This window comes from Hippopotamus amphibius, chromosome 4 (genome assembly GCF_030028045.1).
Source record: "Hippopotamus amphibius kiboko isolate mHipAmp2 chromosome 4, mHipAmp2.hap2, whole genome shotgun sequence".
Classification (NCBI taxonomy): domain Eukaryota; kingdom Metazoa; phylum Chordata; class Mammalia; order Artiodactyla; family Hippopotamidae; genus Hippopotamus; species Hippopotamus amphibius.
The window spans coordinates 16,829,530-16,852,409 of NC_080189.1; the positions used below are offsets into that span (position 1 = coordinate 16,829,530).

The 22,880-nt window shown below is 38.9% G+C and overlaps 1 protein-coding gene across 2 annotated transcripts in view; it reads left to right on the plus strand.

The window, feature by feature from the left end:
* DGKI (diacylglycerol kinase iota) overlaps positions 1–22,880 on the plus strand; it is a 456,175-nt gene that overhangs the window by 305,720 nt on the left and 127,575 nt on the right. The window contains exons 20-21 of one of the 2 annotated variants that reach the window (XM_057733401.1): positions 826–1,025; positions 6,295–6,357. In XM_057733401.1, the coding sequence (XP_057589384.1) occupies positions 826–1,025; positions 6,295–6,357 (263 nt within the window). The remainder of the gene's footprint in view (positions 1–825; positions 1,026–6,294; positions 6,358–22,880) is intronic. The other variant, XM_057733402.1, reaches the window with a different exon arrangement.

Here is a 22,880-nt window from a genome sequence, read left to right on the forward strand (position 1 = left end):
GTACTCTGTGGATGCTATAACCAAACATATTGTTTGATTTTATTTCATCCCTGAAAGGGTGAATGATACTAATATATACATATATAATTTTTTTTTTTTTTATTCCCAAGGCAGAGAAGTTATGCTAATTTGTTGCAGAATTTCAATGCTGGGTTGACTTTTTATTTTGTGGCCACTGTACTGAGCTCTTGTGTTTGATTTTGATCCTTAAAGCTGCTTTACTCTTCAGAATGTTTTCAACTGAGGATTATTATTTTGTATTTCATTGGTCTTGTACAGATTAGAAGTAGTTTGAGGATGTTTTAAGTAAAAAGGAAAAGCTTGCCTGAGGTTTGAAAAGTTTTCTAAGGATGGGTTGCATATTTAAATTAATGTATATTTAATATATAATATATAACTATATAATTATATATTATAATAAATATATAAATATGTTTATATATTAAGTGTAGTACAGAAGCTGTGTTAAACTATGTATTTTATCTCTTTTATATTCTTTTGTTCTGTGCACATTGGTTATTTAATGGGAGTAGATAACACAAAGAGCTTTTGTATTAAACTAACAATTAATTTAAGGATGAAAATATATAAAAGCAAAAAGTGGCTATCAATGAGGATGTATGATCAAGCCATCAAAAGTTTAGATATTTTAGTTTATTTGTATTAATGACATCGCAGGTTTCCCATTCTATGCATGGCTAACAGCTTTCAGTTAGTATTTTTCAAAGGCCTTTTGATTATATGCAGGGATCTTGGGGTTTCTAGATTTCCTAAGTAACTCTTAAGCACTGACCTCTTGCTTCCTTTCGCCTCTTATTTTTACAGGCTGCCCTGCAAGTCGGGGGTCACGGAGAAAGGCTGCACCAGTGTCGGGAGGTCATGCTGTTGACTTACAAATCCATCCCCATGCAAGTGGATGGGGAGCCCTGTAGGCTGGCCCCAGCTATGATTCGGATCTCACTGAGGAATCAGGCCAACATGGTACAGAAGAGCAAGAGGAGGACATCCATGCCTTTACTCAATGAGTGAGTCCGCCCTTGCCCACCTTTGTGAACACGGAGGCCGTGGAGAGGAGGGCGCTGAGCATGTGCATGGTCAGGGGCCTCCCTGTGCTGAGAAAGGAGAAGAGTCCAGGAAATGCAGCCGTTTCTTAGTCTCTCGCACGTATTTCTTCTTCACGTTTACTCTACGGTGACCACAGCCTTCTTTCAGAAGTTATTGCTGTATGGTGTGTTAGAATGATGATGCGTTTTCACTGACCACTTGAGTATGTATTTATTGGTACCAGCGGAAAACCACTGAGTGATTCAGGGTTGTAACATGTGTCCTGTTAAATGTGATCTTTTTTGTTTAAGAAGGCACGCTGTTGGCCTCCTCTTTACCTGGTCGCTTGGAGAGTGTCGGTTTCTCCAGGTGCAGGAGGCTGGCAGAGCTGGGTTTGACTCTCCTCTCTCCACGTTGCACCCCCTTTCTGCCCTTTCCTGATGCTCCCATTTTGGGGTCCCATGTACTCTGATGCTTCAACTCAGTTTCACCATTCTGGGTGGCATCCTATTGTCTAGATGAAACCCGACCCACAACTCAGTGCCCAAGCAAAATGTATCCCTCCTGGACCCTTTCCTTTCTTGGGTGTTTTGATAAACTGATTTGGACAATGTGATAATCACTAGATGTTTTGAGTGCACCTTCATTTTATAGAATCCCTTAATCTAATTTTGATTGAAATGTCTTTTGGGGGTTGGAGAAAGAGATGGAGAAAAATGGGGATTTGGGGCATCTTTGTGAGTATCTTCTGTATAACATGCACCTATGCCTGACCTGACTCAAGGTAAGGCCGTTGTAGGGTTCAGCCTTGGGCCATTCTTCTGTCACGGTGAGGGACCCTCCAAGGTTCTCCTCCTGTTTGTGGCCTGTGATGCATGGTTACCTATTTGTACTGAATGGCCGGCTTCCTCTAGTGCCTGTGAAGCAAGGGCATGCTTTGCTATGTATTTATCGAGTCAGTGTGACAACTACAGAAGTGCCTGGAATGAACCAATGACACAGGTGTCATCATTCCCTGCCAGAGCTTCACCTGTCTTTCTGAGATGGCAGACACTGAAGGATAGCATTCGGCAGGGCTCGAAACGAGTTTTAGTTTTTAGCGTCTGCTTCTAAGCTTAAAGCTGGGGTGAGGGATCTTCTCTCCTCTATCCTCCTTTTCCAGAGTCCCTCTGGACTTCCCCAGCACTTTACCTAGCTCGTTATCCAGAGGGCTTGTTTAGTTGCCTTTTTCTTTTTGTTTACACGTTGCAGCTAGTGAAACTGTTGGCTCATTTCTGCTGCTTTCTCTATCCTCTGCCTTTACCTGCTATTAGGTTGAATATACACTTTGTGAGTTTCAGGCACGGTGTCAGCAATAGTATATGGTTGACCTTATTCTCTTGTGAAACATTAGAGTTAAGCCATGAACTGTTGGTTTAAGAGAAAGCTCTGAACTACTCAGTGAAAAGCCCTCTCTGAGATAGTCCAGGTTGCTCTGGATCACTTGCAGGCCATTTGTTAACAGAGCTAAAAATTCTTCATATCTATAGGCAAGCAGCTCCCATTTTCATGCCTGGTGCTTCTACGCATAAGAACCTTATCAGATGTGAAATTGTTTTGGGGTGTTTAGTTTCAAACAGTTTTTCCCCTTGAGAAAGAATTTGTATTTGCTCAGAAACTGTATTAAGAATGTATTTGGGCTTTCTTCACGTATAAAAACAAATGTAAAGAGTTGTTTTCTTTTTGTACACATGGCACATATGACAGATGATGTGACTTTATACATTTAGCAGTGAGGGTTTCAAGTAGCAGCCTCAACTCAAAAATGCAGTTATTTCCCACCAGGGGGCAGTAGTGCCTCCATCTAAGCAGCCTCAGGCCATAGGAAAGACTTGTGTGAAATGGCAGTAGTAATATTCTGTTCATTTCTTGAAAGAACATATATAAATCTTAAAGATTAGCCAAGATCTTTATTACTACTTATTATTAAAATTATCACTCAACACTACATTTTTAGAAAATCTCTCATCACTATTCTTATTCACTTTCTGTAATTAGATTGCTTCGTTCTATTTCACTAGAAATCTTTGTTTGGAAATCTAACTTCTTCCACTGTATTTCCAGGTGGAGTTTCCAGTTTAAGGGCAGCCCTAGCCACTAATATCTTCTTAAAAGTTTCCTTCCACCTTCTGAGTCCTCCAAGCTTGTCTCTGTTTAGGTCACAGGTGTGCAAATTTCACTATTGCAGCCACAGCAGAAAGAGATTGTTGAAAGATAATTCTTTCCTTCCTTTATTTTTTCCATCCTTCTTTCCCTTTAGTTTTCTTCCTCTCTTTCTTATTTTTTACTGTTTCTTCTGTATCATCCGCATGCCTTCTTTCTGAAGAAAGAGAGCTGTTTAAACTGTTCTTAAAATTTTAGTTTAAAGACCTGTGTGTCTCTGTGTTAGGGGGAGGGGAGTTTCTCAGTCAGAAGTGGGTAGCTTTTAAATTCATCTGAGGGACTCATCCTCCTTTCACATAGCATGTTAGCATGGATATTTGAGGTTTTAGGGCAGTGGCGCCTTTTCTGCTGGAATGCTGGTGTTCCTCACGGATTTGCCCCTTCTCTGCGAAATCACATCGGCAGCACAAGTTTCCTCTGTGACAGATAAGCTCGTGTGTCTCAGATCTGTGTCTTCAGCACAGGCTTCCTTCTAAAAACTGAAGACTCACACCCAAATAGATTAGTCGACATCCTTATGTGTATATCTCATAGCAACTGGAAACTCCATGCTGCAAGTGGACTCACTAACTCTATTCCCTCCTCACCACCCAGTGAGCCTTTCTCATTCACGTTTGTGTTAATGGAACCTCCATCCACTCATTCACTGCGTCCCTGGTCCTGGAGTCAGCTCAGTCACCTCCACTTTTACACACTCTTTGAACTCTTCCTTCTGTTTATTTCCCACACCTCTACCTCTCCCACCATCCGTCCCCTCTGCTAGTAACACAGGTTTGGTCGTGAAGCCGTATCGGTTACCTCTCAGCAGCACGGCTAAAATAGGCTCAATTCATTCCCTCGTTTCCGGGGTTGCTGCCCTTCACACTGTATCTTTTCCAATAGGCTGATTAGAATGATCTTTCTAAGAATGTAAAACCTACCTTCCTTGGCTCCACAGACCGTTTTGATCATTGCCTTGGTCCTCCTCTTCCTGTGCTCCAGAGCCTATTGCCATTTCTGGAGCAGTACGGCCTGTCTCTGTATCACCATAATTTCACCCTCCTGTTGCTCTGCTGGAGGTGCCCTCCTTGCCTCCTTTCATCTGCCAGCTCCTGCCCAAGTTCAGACTCCATCGAATATCACTTTCCTTAAGACTCCTTTTCTCTCTGCCTCTAGACATTAAATACCCCACTCAGGGCTCCTGTAGTGCTCTCGTTACTTCTCTCACACCATTTATCAAAACTAGTGTAATTATTGTTTTACTTGTCTCTCCTGCTCTGTGGGGAGACCCTGGGGTTTTCCTCATAGGGTCCCCAGTGCCTGCTAGTGTGTCTGAGACCTACGGTTACATGTTGAATAAGGGACTCGCACGTGGATCAGCTCTATAACGTCCTGTTACGTGTCTCAGAAATTGCTTCTACGAGGTAAAATAACGCAAATCTAAAAGAACGTAAGTCTAAAATAACATGAATATAAAAACAATATAGAAAATGTCTTGGTCACAGTTTACGACAATAAGTGGAAGATATATACGTAAGAATTTCAAGGTCTGGTGCACATGGATGGCTGGAGGAGTTCCCATCAGAAAGAGCTAAATAGTGGGCTTTCATGATGCCACTGGATCCTCATTTATGCAAAAAGGAAAACAATTTTCTAAAAAAAAAATCTTGGCTTCTGATCCTATTTTCTGTTACTATATACGAACTGCAAGGCTGGGCCTGTTCTATTCACTGCCCCTCCCCTCTCCACCCCGTTGGTATGGGGGGTCATTTATGGCTTATGAATCTACTTGAAATGTGGCTCCAATACACATCTTCCCGCCCAAAAGTCATAGAGCAGATTTGTCTAGATGCATATTCATGTACTACTAACATGATGGCCAGATAAATTTGATTATGTTCTCTATTTCCAAGGCACTTCTGAGGGAGATCAGAAATTCTGCATTACTCAGGTGCTTAGGAAGATCCTGGCCTGATTTCACAAGCAATTACAACAACATTGTTCAGGGTGATTATATTATCCAAGGGCAAGGTTTCTAGTTGGCAAGCTTTGAATTGGGCAACTGGGTTCCACCATCCTGGGCTGCTGAGAAGTATTATTGGTTATAACGGATAGCCCTTTGAGGATAACAGGGAGTTGATTCATGGGCGGGTTGATATGAGAATGTACATTCCCAGCGGAAAAGAGGGGTGGGGTGGGGGAAGGGTACGTGTATTGCAGTTAGAGTGAAACTGTGCAAACCGTCTGAGTGGAGAGAATAATGATGTAAAAGTGACAGGGAATTTGGGGCTTAGTTTCTTCAGTTCCACATGTCTTTTCTGGTAGCCATCGAAGACCCTATCCTTTATAAAAGAAGGGAGAGCAGAGAGAAGTCTATGGTTTCACCCTTCTACCAAGAATATGAGTGAAATTACGGCATCACTGTGATAAAATCAGGCTTTCTTGGTATAACCTTTGGATTTCTTAAAAAGCCTTCTTCGTTCAACTGAAGGAAGTTAAAGTTTTTGTTGAGTCGCACTTTTGAAGATGGGTGTCTTTTGACATGAATATTCCAACGAAGCCCTAGAATCGTGAGGACCGTGTTAAGGGATTCAGTGTACCTCGATTCTGCTTAAAGATGAATTGACTGTGCCAGCCTACCACACGTGTGTGTGTGTGTGTGTGTGTGTGTGTGTGTGTGTGTGTGTGTGTGTGTCTGCGCGCGCACAGATGGATGCCCAGTGAGACCTAGAGCCAGAGAGGACCGTGGTAACCCTCCGCCCCCGCAGCCCTGCGCAGCATCCGCGCTCCTCCAGCATCTGCAGGCGCCCCGCCTCGTGCTCCAGTCTGTGGCTTGCCTGAGAGCCGGCCCTGCCATGTGTCCTGTTGGCTTCGTCGCTATCACTGGCTTTTTGGATTATTTCCGTGGCTGGCTTGATTTTCTTTTTCTTTTCATTCACTGTTTGGTGACGCGCTCATTTAATTTCTGTTTAAATTTTGTGTGTCTCTCTTTCTCTCTCCTGGCTTGTTCCCTGTCTGTCCACGCTGTTTTGCTGACTGTCTTCGCTGCTCATTCCCTGCTGCCTCTAGTATCCATCAGGTGCAAGCTGCGGACCTGCGGAGAGTGTCTGCCCCGCCAGGCTCCTTCGCCATGTGAGTACAATGCCGTTCAGTTTTTACACTGTGTATCTCACCCTCATCTCGTCAGGGCCAGACTGCCTGCACCCTCTTCCTTCACAGGTCTGCTTCTCAGACAAAGAACCACCTCACTGTAATTGTCTACTTTAGCCCTTCTTTGATTTGAGATGCAGCTGTGAAGCTCTTTGTGTTCTATTCGTCTCAATCTTCTATGAGTTCACAGTTTAATTTTTTGATTAGGTATTTTAGGGTCCAGAGTTGCATGGGGTTGTATAAAATTCCATACTAAGCACTGGTTTCTATGGAAAGTGTGTAAACCCATTAGGCCATTCCATTATCTATGGCTCAGGGATGACCTTGAAGAAGCACCCGCTGCCCTTGATTCTGTGGATGGACCCCTGAAATTCTGTGTGGAGCTTTGAATGTATGTACGTGCATCTGAGCATTTTTCCAGGTTGGAGATCCATAGCTATAATAAAAGATCAATGACCCGAAGTTGTTAATGAGTTAGCAAAATGCATTTTGTACATAGTAATTTGTACTTAACACACTCTATGCTTTTATTTTTTTTCTGGTGAAAAACAGAAAGAAAATGTGTTTTAGCACTTCACTTCAGGACTTTATTTATGCTGTTGCCTCTGTCTTGCCCTTCTTTCTTTTCTCCATCTTACATATACTTTTATTATGTTTCCGGTACTGTTACAGGTGCTTTACACATATTAACTAACTCCTCCAACAACCCTATGCCATATGTGATATTATTATCTTCATTGTATATATAAGGAATCTGATGTACAGAGAAGTTAAGTAATTTGATGAAGGTCACACAGCTAATAAGTGGTAGACTGGGATTCATACTTCTGCAGCCTGGTTTCAAAATTCATGCTCTTAACAATTTTTAATCTGCCGCTTTTCATCTATCAGTATTTTACGTATTTCTCAGGGCCCAGTTGGATAACTGCCTTTTCTAAGAATTGTACCTTGATTCTTGCTAGCAGAACTGATTACGTCCTCTTCGGAGTTCACTATTTATACTATTATTGTACTTTTTATAGTTCTCAAGGTATAATCAATTGATGTACTAATTATATTAGCTCTATATCTGTGTATATCCCACACTACACTTAGGCCACTTGAAATCATTTACAGTATCTCTTATGACCCTTTGTATTCCCAGCCCTGATCACAGACCTTAACACAAAGTATTCTGAAACTGAACAGAATTGTTGATTAGTTAGTAGATTGAATGAAGGAAAGAATGCATGTCTAAATAGAACTGTGCAATGTCTAACATTTAGAGATATGCCAAAGTGATTCCTAAAGTTCAGTTATATATAATTTTACTTTCAACTCTAGTCTTGAGGATTCATGTTTATTTATTCATTTATTACAAAATATTTTTCCAAAAGTATTATTTTGTACTTGCTCTGTGTCAGATGCTATTTTTGCTTGGTATGGTGAACACAACAGTCCTACACCTTCCTGGAACTTAAAATTGAGTGGTCAAAGAATCAATAAAAAATTACGTTTAATTTCCAACTTGGAAGCTGTTGCTGGGGTAAATTACTCTATGTAAGGGGTGTTTGATACATTTGATTCCAAAGAATGGTTCTCAGTGATCATTATTTTCAGCAACTCTGTTCCTAGAGTTCAAGGAATTGAGAGTATCAACAGCAGAAGTGCCGGTGAAATTTGTCATCTTTCTATCGCCATTTAAGTTTTGTTTGTGTTTAAGTTTTCATCACATAATTTACATGAGCCTCTCTTTTTCTTTTCCCAGGCGTATATGCTATAGTAAGGTGAATTATCATGTTTGTTTTCATAAGGTGTAACAGGCAGGGCACCTAAATGTGGCCACTTAAAACTTGAATGCTGATCTAAAATATTTTATATTTGTATATGCTGTGTTCTTATGTATTATAGATTTTATATCTTTATATAACTGATGAAAGATTTATATAATAAAAATGTATTAAATTAGAGTATTCTTTTAAAAATTCAATAACAAAACACTGTCCAATAGAGCAAGGAACAGGGAGAAAAATCCAAGCACAACGAGTATTGTCTTTATATATTAAGGCAGTGGTAACTTAGCTTAGACCCACTGTCGCAGTGCTATTTGCAGCAGTGTTTGAGAAACACATTAACCTTGCTTTGGCCCTTACAGAAAGTCAGGGACTCCAGTATCCTGAGCTAAACTGTGTCTGATTTTTTTTTTTTTTTTTTTTTTTTTGACTATTGGATCAGCCATTCTCTGCTCAGAACAATTCTGTGTTATAGATGATTTTCCTTTGGGAGAAACCTCTGTTTCTGCTTTTCCGAAAGTAAATGTTGCTTTCCTAAGGCAACTTGAATTATCCTTTCTCTCTAGCTTTCCAAAGACTTCTTTTGTTTTTCATTAGGGAGGGGGTCATGGTCCTAACGATGTAATACTAGACACTGCAACATACTATTAATGTCTGCGTACATGGGCAATTATGGCTTTCCACAGAGAAGAATCTTGAAATTTTCATTTTGATCATATATGACCACATATGAATGCTGAATTTTAATCAAAGGTATTTAGTGGCTTCATCTAATAGAACAAAACAAAGTAAATAGAATATTTCACTGCAAATTTTACGTATGGTAGGTTTTCTTGTTTGTTTGTTTTGTGACAGAGAAAAGCTATACTTCCCAGACTTGGCATACCACATAATTTATAATCTGGCCATTCTCACTTTTTTCTTTTTTATTGAGATGTAATTGACATGTAACATTATATCAGTTTTAAGTGTACAACATAATGATTCAGTGTTTGCATATATTGTGAAATGATCATCACAGTAAGTCTAGTTAATATCTATTACCACATGAAGTTACAATACTTTTTCTTGTGATGAGAACTTTTAAGCTTTTAAGATCTCTCTTACCAACTTTCAAATAGACAGTACAGTGTTCTTAACTATAGTCACCATACTGTACATTACACCCCCAGGATTTGTTTATTTTACAATGGAAGTTTGTACCTTTTGACCCTCTTCATCCATTTCACCGTACTTCCCCAGTATTGCTGAAAGAATTATTAGAGCAGTACCTCAGTTAATAAATTCATTATATAATAATTGGCTTCATAGTAGAATCTTCATTGAAGACTACATACATGCACTGTATATCATAAATCATTAATATTCACATTACATGGTCATGCCCCAAAAGCCCCAAAAAGTGTGTAACTGTAGAATGACTCTTTCTGGGACTCTTGCAACTTTTAATAGTTGCTTTTCATTAAGTTCTGCTTCCCTCCTTCTCTTCCCCCACCAAAATGAAATGATGTGAACTGTTTACATCTAATTTATTCATTTTTCATCTTTTGGAAATATCATTCAGTGTCTGCTTTAGATACCAGATGCTCTATGGGATACTGGAGATGAGAGATTAGAAAGCTAAGGTTTCTGCCCTGGAGAAATGGACACGCCAGGAACAGACCCACTTGTGTTGCCTACAGTACCATTACAACACAATGTGACAGGCATCCAAATAGAAATTCTGGTTGTACTTCCATGTGAATAATTTTTTATTGAATATTTATTATATTTGTTTTTATATTTTATATTTAAAATTGACATAGGGTCAAATTACTCACTTTTAAGACATGTATGGATTCATATAACTAGTATCATAATCAGGATACAGAATAGTTCTATCACCCCAAAAAAGCTGCTTTGTAATCTACACCCTTTACATCACACCCCTTAATCCCTGCATCTCTCATCTCAACCTCTGGTAATCATTGATTGCTATTGTTTTGTGCTTTAGAGAATGCCCTAAAATGGACTCATACAATATGCCACCCTTACAACTGGTTTCTTGGAGTGAATATAACATCTTTGATATTTCTCAGAGTTGCTGCATATATCAATCATTTATTCCTTTTTGTTGCTGAATAGAATTCCATTGTATGGATGTAACCCAAAAGGACATCTGAGTTACTTCCAGTTTGGGGTGGTTCTGAATAGAGCCGCAAAAACATTGATGAAAAGGTTTTGTGTAAACATAAGTTTTCATTTCTCTAGGTTAAACACCTAGGGGGGATTCCAGGGTCATATGGTAACTGCATAAGAAGCTGACAAACTGTTTTCGAGAGTGGCTGTACCATTTTGCATTTCCACCAAGGATGTGAGAGTCCCTGCTGTTCCACATGTCTGTCAGCACTCACTAATGTCAGTAATTTTACATTTTAATCACTCCAATATGAGTGTCTTTTCATGTGAATATTTGCCATCTTTTATACATTCTCTGGTGAAGCACCCTCTCAAGTTTTTTGCCCATTTCTTTAATTGGGCTGTTTGTTTTCTTCCAGTTGAGTTTTGAGAGCTTGCCATGTATTTTGGACCCAAGCCTTTGTTAGATATGTGCTTTGCTTAATTGTTTCTTTGTTTTAGAAGGCAGTTGACTCAAGTTTCAGGCCACAACTTCTGATTCATCTTCTGAGGGCTGTGGCTACCGTGTTAGTTCTGTTTTCACAGCCTTTTGCAGGACTATTCCTGTCTGGAGTGTGCCCCTCCAGGTCGCAGGATGGGATCTAAGTGGAGGTCTGCTCTGTAGTTCAGTTCCTAAAGTCTACGGTATTATGCTTAGGGCCAGATTCACATATTTGCAGCCTAGAGTTGAAGCCAAGTTCAAGGAGATCTTTGTGGAGTTGTTTTCCTGAGATCCTCCCTCTCTCTTGGCATCCTAGGTACTTTCCCATTTCCTGGGGCTCCATTTTTGTATCCTTCAGCCAGAAAGTTAAGGCTTTAGTTACCTCATTCTGCTGCATACCTCCTGAAACCATGTCCACCTCCAGGACCAAGCAATGATATGACTGAAAGAGAAAAAGAAGCAATGGTGGTTTATCCCACCCTCTTGGGATCACAGCTCTTATCAGAGAGGAAGATTCCCTTTCATTATAGCTTTTTTTAAAAATTTTATTGAAGTGTGGTTGATATACGATGTCATGTTAATTTCTGCTGTATGGCAAAGCGACCCAGCTATACATACATTCTTCTTCATATTCTTTTCCATTATGGTTTATTCCAGGATATTGAATATAGTTCCCTGTGGTATGCAGTAGCACTTTGTTGTTTATCTCCCTCCCCTTATAGTTTTAAGCACATAAAGGCCTTTGTCATTGCTGCTGCAAGCACAGCAAAATTGCCTGAGTGCTGGGTTGTGAGAAAATGGAGGGATACAAAAGAGGACGATTTCCCCAAATTTCTCTGATCATTCAGAGTCCCTTTCCTTTCCTCAAGCCAGAGTTCAAGGGCTCTCCTAGAGCTTTCTCTGCCTGTACCTCTTGTCCATTTTAGGCTTTGTGCTGCCTGCAGTCCAGACCAGGGTTGATTAGAGGTCAAAGGAGGAGAGACCTCATCATTAGTCGGGTGGTATTTTCAATTCTGGTCTTCTTCCCCCATCTGCTGCTTTCATTTATTTTTCCGAGTTCTCAAATAGCTGTTTTAGGCATTCTGTCCAGGTTGTATAGCTGCATTCATTAAGGGAGAAAGAATGGTGAGTGCCTACCCTCTCTACCCAGAACCAGAACTTCTCTACTGCCTTTTAAAGCAGAGAATTTTCACCCTGTATCCCCTTTTTACTCACTACAGTTACTCAGAGAGTGCCACAGCTAAACTCAGCAGAAGAGCTCTGCGGAGAAACCAGGGTGTTTTTGAACTACAACCAGCAAATGTTAATTGTAATAGGCTATCTTGCACAACAGTCACAATTTAAATAGAAACAAGATGTTTCCCAGGGCTAAATTGTGTGCATTTGTTTGTTATCTTGGGGAAGGCAGAGTTAGACACGGGTCCACGAAAAAGAAAAAAGTATAAATTGTTATATTCGACCACAAGCTGAATATGACTCAGCGTCCTAAAGTTGATTCCAATAAGCAAAGGCTTCTTGGTAAAGGGTAAAAGCAAATTGATTTTTATTCTACGAGGAAAGGGAGTTTTACTAAGAGAAAGAGAAATATTTTTGATATGTCTATTTTTTTTTCTTTTAGGTTGAATTTAAGAATTTTATTGCTGAGAAACCAGCAAGACAGAACCAAGAATCTTTAATCTTCATGATTGAAAAAAACATAAATTGGTCATAGATGGTTTGATCTTTACATGCCTCTGGCCAAGGAATTAAACTAGAAAATTCTTTGAAGTACTTTCTAAAAATTCGGTCATTCTGTTCTCTCACTAGTCACATCAAAGCTTTTGTTTTCACATTTTCTTGAATTTGTGTAATATGCTACAAAAGCTCTATTTATTTTGTTTATTTAGTTCTGGCCCTTTAATTGGAAAGTAAGACTTGGTCTACTTTTTTCAAAACCCTTTCTCTTTTCCTTTCTTCTTTCAGTAAACTTCACTTTCCCACACCCTGGCCTCTATCAGGGAGTAGGAAAAACATTGCCAACGTAGAAATTTACATGCATGCCTTTGTAAACAATGGGGTTTACCTCTAAAGTAGCCAAGAAGACCCCCTAGGTGTGGTTTACCTCCAAATGAAATAAGCTTGGTGGCTAACACACCACCTTCATGGGAACCTCAGGATGAACGGGACTCCTGGACCAGTTGAGCCTTCAGAAGAGTGCTTCATGCCTGGGGCAGGAATCTGCCCAGATTCTAATCCATGGATTATTACTTTTGGGTCATAATTTCTGGACCAATTGTGAGGGTACCAAAAGGTGCCAAGCATTCAAAAATATTGTGAATACATTTGTTGTTAATGCTTCTGTGGTTATTTTTGTCCCTGGATGAGTATCTCTGGTTAATAGGATTATAGATAAATTTTTGCTAAATTTAATGGCTTTCTGTATTTTCTTGATTGCTTTCAATGAGTAACATTACTTCTATAAAGGGGAAAAAAGCAAAACAAAAAAAATTTATAGCAATTCATAAAAACGTCTTCTTAGAGGTCAGTAGAGAAGTTCTGGTTCTGGGTAAGGTAGGAAAGCACACACTCTTCTTGCTCCCCCAGTGAAGCAGCTATAAAACCAAAAGCAAAAAATAAAGTTTATATTTTTAAAAGAACAGGAGAGAATTGCTAAATTCACTGATGGAGTACTTGATATTTCTTTTGATTCTCGCTCAGAGTCAGATGGCAAAACATAAGAGTTAGGTTCAGGCTTTCTGGGAAAAAAAGCTGTTTGCTCTCTGATCCTCTGAGCAGAGGAAACTGCTAAGCTTTACTTGTCTTCTTCCTTCTTTCTCTTGTTCCCACTCCCACGTTTTCTGGATCTCTAGTGATTTCACTCCCCACTGTGCACAGTTTCTTGACCTTTAATCACGTCAAATTGTCCCGCTTTCCTCTCTTCCTGTGGTTCCATAAAACTGATATACCAAAGTGAAAATTCCCGAGAAAAGTTAAGAGCTACTTGAGATTCATCGCATACCAATTTCCAAACTTGAATTCAGGCTGCACCTCCGATTCTTGGTTTTTCTTCTCTCCTATGCTCTGTGAGTTTCCTGCAAGAGTTCCTCACTCTGCCTGTGCTTCTGTTCTATGCAGGTAGCCAAGGCGGGGGTGTTTCGTGGCTTAAAGACAAGGGGGCTGCAGGAGCGGACCCAGGTCTCCAACTGCAGTGTCTTCCTCCTTTTTCTGTAACCCCAAGCCCCATGAACACATCCTCTGTTTGGAGTGTCTACAGGAGCCCTGCTTTTGTCCGTGTGGCATTGACCATATAGTAACCTTTTTGCATTTCAGTTTTTCAGATGTTAAAAAGAAATGCAGTTGGTCCCTGGGATTTCTATCAACTCTGAAGTTCTGTCATGCTAAAATTCAGGGCATGACCCTAGACTCATGCCCCAGAGGGATCTAAGACATGAAGTAGGTGAGACTTGCCATAGGATATGACAAGGTCATTCTTTATCCTTAGTACCGATCAGGCAGGCCAGGCCCTGTACCGCCTTGGTACACTTTTGCCTTGCTCTCAGCAAGAACCCAGGCAGACTTTTTAATTTAGCGAAAGAGGTAATATGGGCCTGAGATTGAATTGTGATCAAATTCGGCATTCTGGTAACTGTGTGTGATAACGATTGCTGTATTCCCATCCCATAGAGGAGAAGACTGAGAATAAGAAACGTGGGGAAACTTGCCTAAGATCATGTGCTATAAAGTCATAAAGGTAACATCCAGGGCTGTTTGAAGATAGTATTTAAGGCACTGAAGTCTGCTGTTGATATAACCTCTGGTCATTTTCCTGTGTGTGTTTATCAATATATATGTAACTTATGTGTTACATATATATTGATAAATCATACTTTGTACACTTCTCCCATTTTTAAGAAAACCTCAGAGATACTAACACTTTAGAACTGAATTTGAGTGTTTCAAATGTGTGAGTCTCTGGTATTACAGGTTTGAAGTTTTAAGTGTTATTATATGAAAAATGTCACAATGACAAACCCTAGTTAAAAATAAATTCTAGTGTAGTTGAGGAAGGTGGAGAGTCTTTCAGGCTTGTTAGTAATGGTGTTTGGTCTGTGAAAGAGGCTTATCAGGAAGGGTACTGCTCGCATCCTCAGGGGATGGATGGCACCTGTGTTCTCTCAGCAAAGGCGAGCATGGCTCTAGTATCTGGTGCCGCTATGTAAAGGGGTATTAGGACTCCCTCAGCATTTAAAGTTATGTCTCGTTGCTTTTAAAATTTAGTTTTAGAGATGAATTATTCATGTCTGTGTAGGTGTAGAAACAGTCTTGCGAGTCAGCACTTCTTGTATAATAAAAGGTCACTTCAAAAGAAAAAACAACAAAAAAGTGAAGCTGATACTCACTCAGGTGTTGGCTCCTTGCAGGGCATGGGGCCCAGTGAGCTTTGGGGGGTAAAGAGGAGGGTTTTCAGGAAGGTTTGGGTGCAGTCTGTTGGGCAGGACAAAGAGGGGAGGGAAATTCATGAATTTTGCTTGTTTAATCAAAGTGAATTTTAGAAAATTAGAATTTAAAAAGCCTGACATTAGAGGTAACATTAGTCCAATAAACACAACAATAACTTTTTAAAGATTATTCTACATACCTTGACTTGTAGGAGGAGAAGCAGAAATTAGGGCTGATAATCCTAACAGTGATATCAAGCCAGAAGAGGTTTCCAAGTCAGGCTGGAATTGTGGAAAGTTAAAAATTAGATTCATCTCATTCTTCTATTATGAATCTTTTTATCAACAGTAATCGTCAGATTAAAATGAAGTGTGTTAGTTCTCTTAGTGCATCTTCTTAATAGGCATCTGTATTACTTTGCTAGGGATGCCATAGCAAAGTACCACAGAACAGTGACTTAACAACAGAAATGTATTTCCTTAGAGTTCTGGAGGCTGGAAGTCTGACATCGAGGTGTCGGTAAGATTGGTTTCTTCTGAGGCATCTCTCTTTGGCAATCTTTTCCCTGTGTCTTCACATTGTCTTTCCTCCCTGTCTGTCTCCTACTCTCTTCTTCTTAGAAGGACACCAGTCAGATTGGATTAGGGTTCATTCATACGACCTCATTTTAACTCAGTTTATCTTTAAAGACCTTGTCTCCAAATACAGTCACATTTCTGTGGTACTAGGGGTTAGGACTTTAATACATGAATTTTGGGGGCACACCACCTAACCCATAACAGCATCATACTATGAGGATGAGTCAAAAATTATCTGCACTCTGGCTGAAGAATTTACAGAAGTTTTAATATAACTGGAGCATGGGTAATGTATGACCCACCATCATAGATAAATTTGAATGAATTTTAGGGTTTTTTTTTCTATCACCAACTGTGTGAAGGTTGAACTTTATGTATATTATATGCATTGATAGTTTAATTCTTTAACATCTTTTTTTATTAAATTGTCTAAGGGGCCAAAGGACCTTGCTCTTTTACTTATGGCAAATTCTAAGTATTAATTATCTGGGTACAATAAAATCAGCAACCTTTATGCACCAAAATTCATTTTCTGTGAAATAAGGTGGTTTACAGCATGAACTTTAAATTTTTGTTCAGATCTGAATTCCTAAAACATTATTATAATAAAACAACTATAAAAATACAGATGATAAGTGGCAAGGAAAAGGAGTAATTTTGCTAGTCTTTGTGAATAAAAGATTTATTTACAAGTAGACTCTCCACTCAGAAAAATACTTTTAGAAAATAGTTACTAATATCTTCAGATAAACCATGACAACTGCCATGTTAGTCATAGAATTGCTGCATTCAGAGAGAAACAAAGAAACATTTCAGTTTTTACTCCAGCACTGCTGATACTGATACTGTATTCTCCCACAGAGTATAAAGAACATATCAATAACAAAGAAATCTAGACGTTTGTTCTGAGTGTTGCAAGAGGGTATTTATTTCAGATTGCTTTGCTGAGGTGGTGATGAAACGCAATGTGCGTTTCATTTACAGGAGAGTTTCAGTTGAATTATGCCAATGCAATTGGGTTTCCCTCGTCTGTCATAACACCCTGAAACACTTATATGGAAATGAAAACAGAATACATTTTAAAAGATAAAAAGAAAATACTTATTGATGCTAGGTTTAATTAATCCCCAGAACTCATCATCACATTGTGTGTTAGAAAATAGAATTCTAAAAAGAATTCAGCAAGTTGCAAAAGTTGTGGCTAAGATAGTTGATTAAAATGAACATGGCATTGGAAGACTTACAAATGGAACAGAAAGACCAAAGCTTTTCAGCTTTATATTACAGAGAACTATAATTACTTTATTTTCCTTAGTTAATCATTCAGGCTCTGCTGCTCTCGAAGTGATTTATGTCCTCTAATTGGGACATAAACAAATTGTTTGCTCCGATGGTATTTTGTTGTACAGGTGAAGTAAAACAATTACATGTTTCCTTGAAGAAAGGTGCTTGGCTTATGAATATGTTAGGATACGGCCTTTAATAGAGACTTGATCTACTTAAATGTGATAAGTGAGAGGATATAAACAAATGGGACCAACAAAAGTACCCCAAATTATCTTCACATTCTGTTATGCCGTTATCAACAGAAACCTTTTTTCCGCTCTTTTCTTATTTTCCTTTTGGTATTGGAAGCGCTAAAGTATTAAGTAGTTAATATTTTGGCTGGTTATTTTGTGTTTGTTTCTTCATCCTCCAAGTATTCTGTCTACCACTAAAACTTTATCTTAAGGAACTTTTTTCCTCAAGTTTACTGTCAAATTTTACAAAAGTTATTTTTGTTGATGAGTAATTGTGGTAGTAAGAGAACTGTTCTATGATTTTTACAAGTTCTTTTCTAGCTATGTGTCTTTAGTCTGTCAATTCTTACACTATCAGGAAGAATGGTTCCAAAAATAAAAGTCCTTAGTCATTGGATGAGAAATTAGAGAAAGGTGGTGAAAAGTTTCCCCCTAATTGGCTGAATTTGTGGAGTCGGGTGTAGAGGATTCTCCGATTCTTTCTTCTTGAATTTCTGACAAGGAAGCATAGTGGGGACACATCTGTGTTACAAGTGAGGGACTTAGCTTTCCACCAGCTGTAGGTTGATGGATAGGAGAGTTATGATGCCACATCTCCCTCCAGAGCCAAATGGAGCACCGCTGAGAATTCCAGACCTTGGCAAGCCATTGTCAACCTGGGGGGAAAGTGAGTCAAAACATAGCACGGTGAAATATGACCTGTTAAGAAAAAACAACTTGGCAAATATTATTTCTCTGATATCCAGTTTTTAGGAAAATATGAGTCTTTTTACAACAGTCTTTCTATAAATCTGTAGAAAACATTTATGGAAATGTTTCTTATGTGATGGCATTTATTGTCAGGACAGTACTTTTATTTTCTTGATGTGAAACCAAACATGGAATGCTCTCCTTCCTGAGCCTGATTCCTAGGGATGCAGAGCTCTTTCCACACAGTTTGGGTGATAACTTTTCAGTAAGGACACATCCTGTTATTCATGCATCCAGTCCTTTCTCAAGCAAATTGGAGTTACAACATTTCTCCACCTCAGTAGGCAGTTATATTTATTTTCACTCTATTATTGCTTTCTGCATTTTTGGCCACTGCTTTGTTATTTTTACTTATAAACAATTCTAAATTCTTGATTTTTTTTCTGTAGGTTTATAGGTGAAATAAATGTTAAATATTCAAAATTATATGTATGCTAATTTTTTTTTTTTTGGTAAAATGTTTTAATGTTACACAGACACCCACTCAAATACCTCCACTTGATTCATCAAAGTGCTTAATTACTAGAGGACCAGCAGATATGGTAGGTGTTAAGCCTATTTTCAGTGTCTTTCAGGATGTATGTGAAAGGCCAGAAATGTTTTCTTCTGTGAACTAGTTTTTAAACTACTCATCTCACCACTTGCTCCACACTCTTTTCCACCAAAGAAAGTCAACTTCTTCATCACTTGCAAATAAGAGCAGGATATTACAACCATTAGCAATTGCAAACCCAAGGGAAGGTTTTTACCATTTAAATAGCAAATAACAATAACGTATAGGGTTTTCCCTTTGTTTGATATATTGGAAGTGAAACCTGAAGTAAAAAATGTCTTCCTTTCTGAGCCCATGAAATCTGAAGCCATTGACATGGCTCCGGAGAAGCATCCCGTTATGTCTCATTGGTTCAAGCCCAGTGTTCCTTATCATTGGAGATAGTGATTCATGGTCCTCTATAATCAGAACAGAAAAGTAGTCCTCTATGCTGTTGCAGGCCACGGTACTCAGAGTAGCTCATAATAGCGTTTTATGATAGACTCTTTAGTCCCTTCTAATACAGGAAACCTTCGTTTCATGGGATTTCCTCATAAAGGGGGAGTGCTTTTGGCTGGGTGTGATGAAAGGCGGGGCTTGAGTTCTTTACTTTGCCCATCCCAACGGTCCTTCATCTCTGCAATTTGACTTCCTAGAATTCTACTCCCCAAACGCATGTTCCCTCTTCCTCTGATCTCCATCCCTCTTTGCTTCCTGTGGTATTTTTTTTTCCTTGCCTTTCATCATGATCTTTTTATCCTCTTCATATACTCCAAATTTTATACTTTTATACTTTTTCATACTATAAAATAGTATGAAAAGAGTATAAGTGGGAATTTCAGGTGTAAAACTCCTATTCTAAAAGACTTTTTTTCTCTCCTGAAAGGCTGTCATCCCTAGTTCAGCAAGTATCAGGGAAGGAGATTCCATTTTCATAAGACTTAAATCTGTAGATGGTGTCTGATCACAGGTAGAAATTCCTCTCCACTCAGATTAACCAGCGGCAAGCCAGAGAATCAACTCCATACGTGAGGAGAGCACAGCAATGATAAGATACGTGAGCACTGAGATGATTTCCTGTTTGTTGGCTTTAGGAATGGAAATTGACTTTCATTGATCCAAATTCTGTTGGGTCGTTCTCATTCTGGACAATAATACACCATACATATCACACATGATTTGGTGGAATGAATAATGTAGTCAGTTATTGTGACAAATCATTTTTCTCATTGCAGAAGTAGCAAGTCTAGATGGGAAGCAGTAGCTTACAGATATTGAAAGCCTCATATTTAATACACATTGTGGGAAATGTAAAGATAGATGTATATAGATAGCTGGGCATTCTGCTCTTTTTTTTATTGGGATTTACAGTAGTATATTCATTGTAGGTGTACAACATAGTGATTCAGAATTTTCATAGATTATACTCCATTTGTAGTTATAAATTATTAGCTGTGCTGTACAATATATCCTTTTAGCTTATTTATTTTGTACAGAGTATAAGGGAAGGTAACAAAATCATCATGTGGTCATGGTTACATTTCACAGTGCTGCGTCTGCAGGGTGATAAGGATGTGAACGCGCACAGGGGCACAGTTAGTTTAGGTGCAAGATGATGGTAGCTTGGTCTTGGTCTGTGAGGGTTTTAGTGGAGGGGGTAGAGAGTGTACATATTTGAAAGATATTTAGAGGAGGAGAAAGAAGGAGCAGCAGGAAATTTAGTTGGGAGACCAGGAGAGTTTTTCGGATTGAAATCCAAGAGAAAAGAGCTTTAAGGAGCAGGGAGTTAACCACTGTGTGAAATGCTGCTGAAGGGAGAATTAGGATGAGAAGTTAGAAGGGAATTTGAAGTGTACGAATAAAGGGAAAGGAGAAAGTGAAGAGACTGCGATCTTATGGAGAGGAAAGTCTGAGTTTCTATGACTTAAAAAATAAATCTGTGTCTCTGGTACCTGGAAGTTGTAACATTAAGTGTATGTGGGGTGTTTCCACATAAAAGTCTCAGAACTGGATGACTGAGTCCTTAGCAGCTGTGGCAGTCACTGCCACAAAAGCAGATGGGTGGCAAGGAGAATTCGAAACATTGATCAAGGCTATTGGGCTTTTTCTTTTGCCTTACAGCAGAAATGATGAAATTGCTGTACTGGTCCGGCTGCTTTGCAACACCACTAAGTAAAGCCACCATTAGTTCATCCACTTTGCTTCTCCTTTAAATGCCAGGAGCCTAATAATGCTCATTGTGCTCGATCACGTGTTCATTTATTACAACTTCAGAAGCGTAGGAAAGTATTACAGTTTCAATGGAAGCATGAAGATCTGCATTTCAATGTGTATTTGAAGATCTCAAGAAAATTTAAAAATGAAGTTTTGTTTCAACCAATGGTGTGAAAGCTTTTTGACATTTGCTACTTGTAGCCTATTTTTAATTTATTAGCCACGAAGGCAGCGAACATTTCTTGGATATACGTGTAGCTTTAGTGCTTAAAGTTTACATACCTTTGCCATTAGTGCCTGTGGCTGAATAAAGGTCAATAAACAGAAACCACAGAGAGAGAGAGAGAGATTTAGATTCTTTAAGAAGAATTTACAAATGCTTAGAGCAGTCTAAACAAAGAATAGGGCACTTCCACCCTGTATCTCACAAATAGCGGAGGGTCAGGCAGAGGCTGAGTGGCCATTTGAAGGTGGAATAGGGGAATATAGATGGAATAGTAAATATTGAATTAGATGATGTCTAAGATCTCTCCCAACCCTATAATGTTTTAACTCCATTATCTTGTTGGAGATCTGGAGGGCTAGCTGTCTCAAGTAATTTGTAAGCTATGACATATTGTATTAGCCACCTGACAAATGGATGTCTTAAAGAGCCTAGAATTTAGTCAACTTCTATCCAAAAAAGTATTGACAACCTTTAAAGGTACTTTCTCCAGAAAAATGTCAGACAGTAGGATGTCATGACTGACTGCTGCTAATGCGATTTTGGTTTATCCTTGGTTCCAAATTCAAAAACCCTTTTACAATGTATTTCACAGTCCTGACTCATTGTTCTCTACTTCAGGCAGGAGACAACTGAATTACCAGAGTTCACTCTGAACTCAGCAGGTGTCAAAAGTCCATTTTAAATCTCTGTTCAGAAGCCTTGATTCAATTTGGTTTTACTGCTCCATGTAAAGAGGCCCACTGGATGTGTTCTTGGATTACTTATTATCGGTCATAGTTTAGAAATGTGCCAGGGTAAATAAATAATTTCTAGGAAGTTGCTAAAGGGAAGACCATTGAGTGTAATTATATTTAAATAAGACTCAGCTTGATAACTGATGAAAGGATGTGGTAATAAATGTTTCTGGTTCACCATTATTTAATTAAAGAACAAGCAGTCCTGAAATGGTCTATGTGCCTTTGTGGCAGGGACATCCTCTTTATTTGTATGTTTTTCTCTTTTTATTTGTGCAGATCCCACTAGAGATAAGATGCAAGGGAGTGAGAGAGCATAATTCAGCGTGGGTTTACCTCCAGCTCTAGAGAACTAGATGGCCATAAGACAGAAATATACAGTCAAGGCAGGGTTTGTCTGGGGCTCCCAAAGGGAAAAGCCTCTAGTGAGCATCTCACAGATGGTCTGATGCCAAACTGCGCTGAAGCCTCAGAGCCATTCAGAGTTCCAGAAGAATTTGACTTTCTTGCATTTCACTCATTTATTTGTTCAAAATCAGTTATCATAAACAACACAGACCAGACTCTATTTTGGGTGCTGGAGCTGCAAAGAGGGGGAAGAAAGTCTTTCATGCCAAGAATTCACACTGGAAATTAATATTTTAATCAAAGTCCATTTATAAAACAAGAGCTAATTCAAAAGAATTCTATTACATGTTAGTTATAAACATCCTTTATTATATCTAGGTTATGACTGAATAGAATCTCACATTTGCATTTCTTGAAAGAAATTAAATCTACAGCAATTACTACTACTACTCCTTCTCCTCTTCCCCCTCCTCCTTCCCCTCTTCCTTCTTCTCTCTCCCCCTCCTCCTCCTGCTCGTTATTTTTATTATTATTAAATCAGGCCTCAAGAGACTTGTGATGCTTTTCTGCCTTGCAAAAGAAAACTATATACCAGTAACAAAGGCCCAGTTAAATTATGGTTTGTCATAAAAACCAATGAGTCTACATAGTGAGTGGTTTAGGGGTGAGTTTTACACTGAACCATTTAATCAGTGTTAAAACAGGACATTTGCAAAACACAAAATGTAGTATAATTAGACAACCTTAAGGATATCCTCTGTAATGTGAATTAAGACTTATATCCTTAATATCTTTAAGTAGAATATTTTGCAA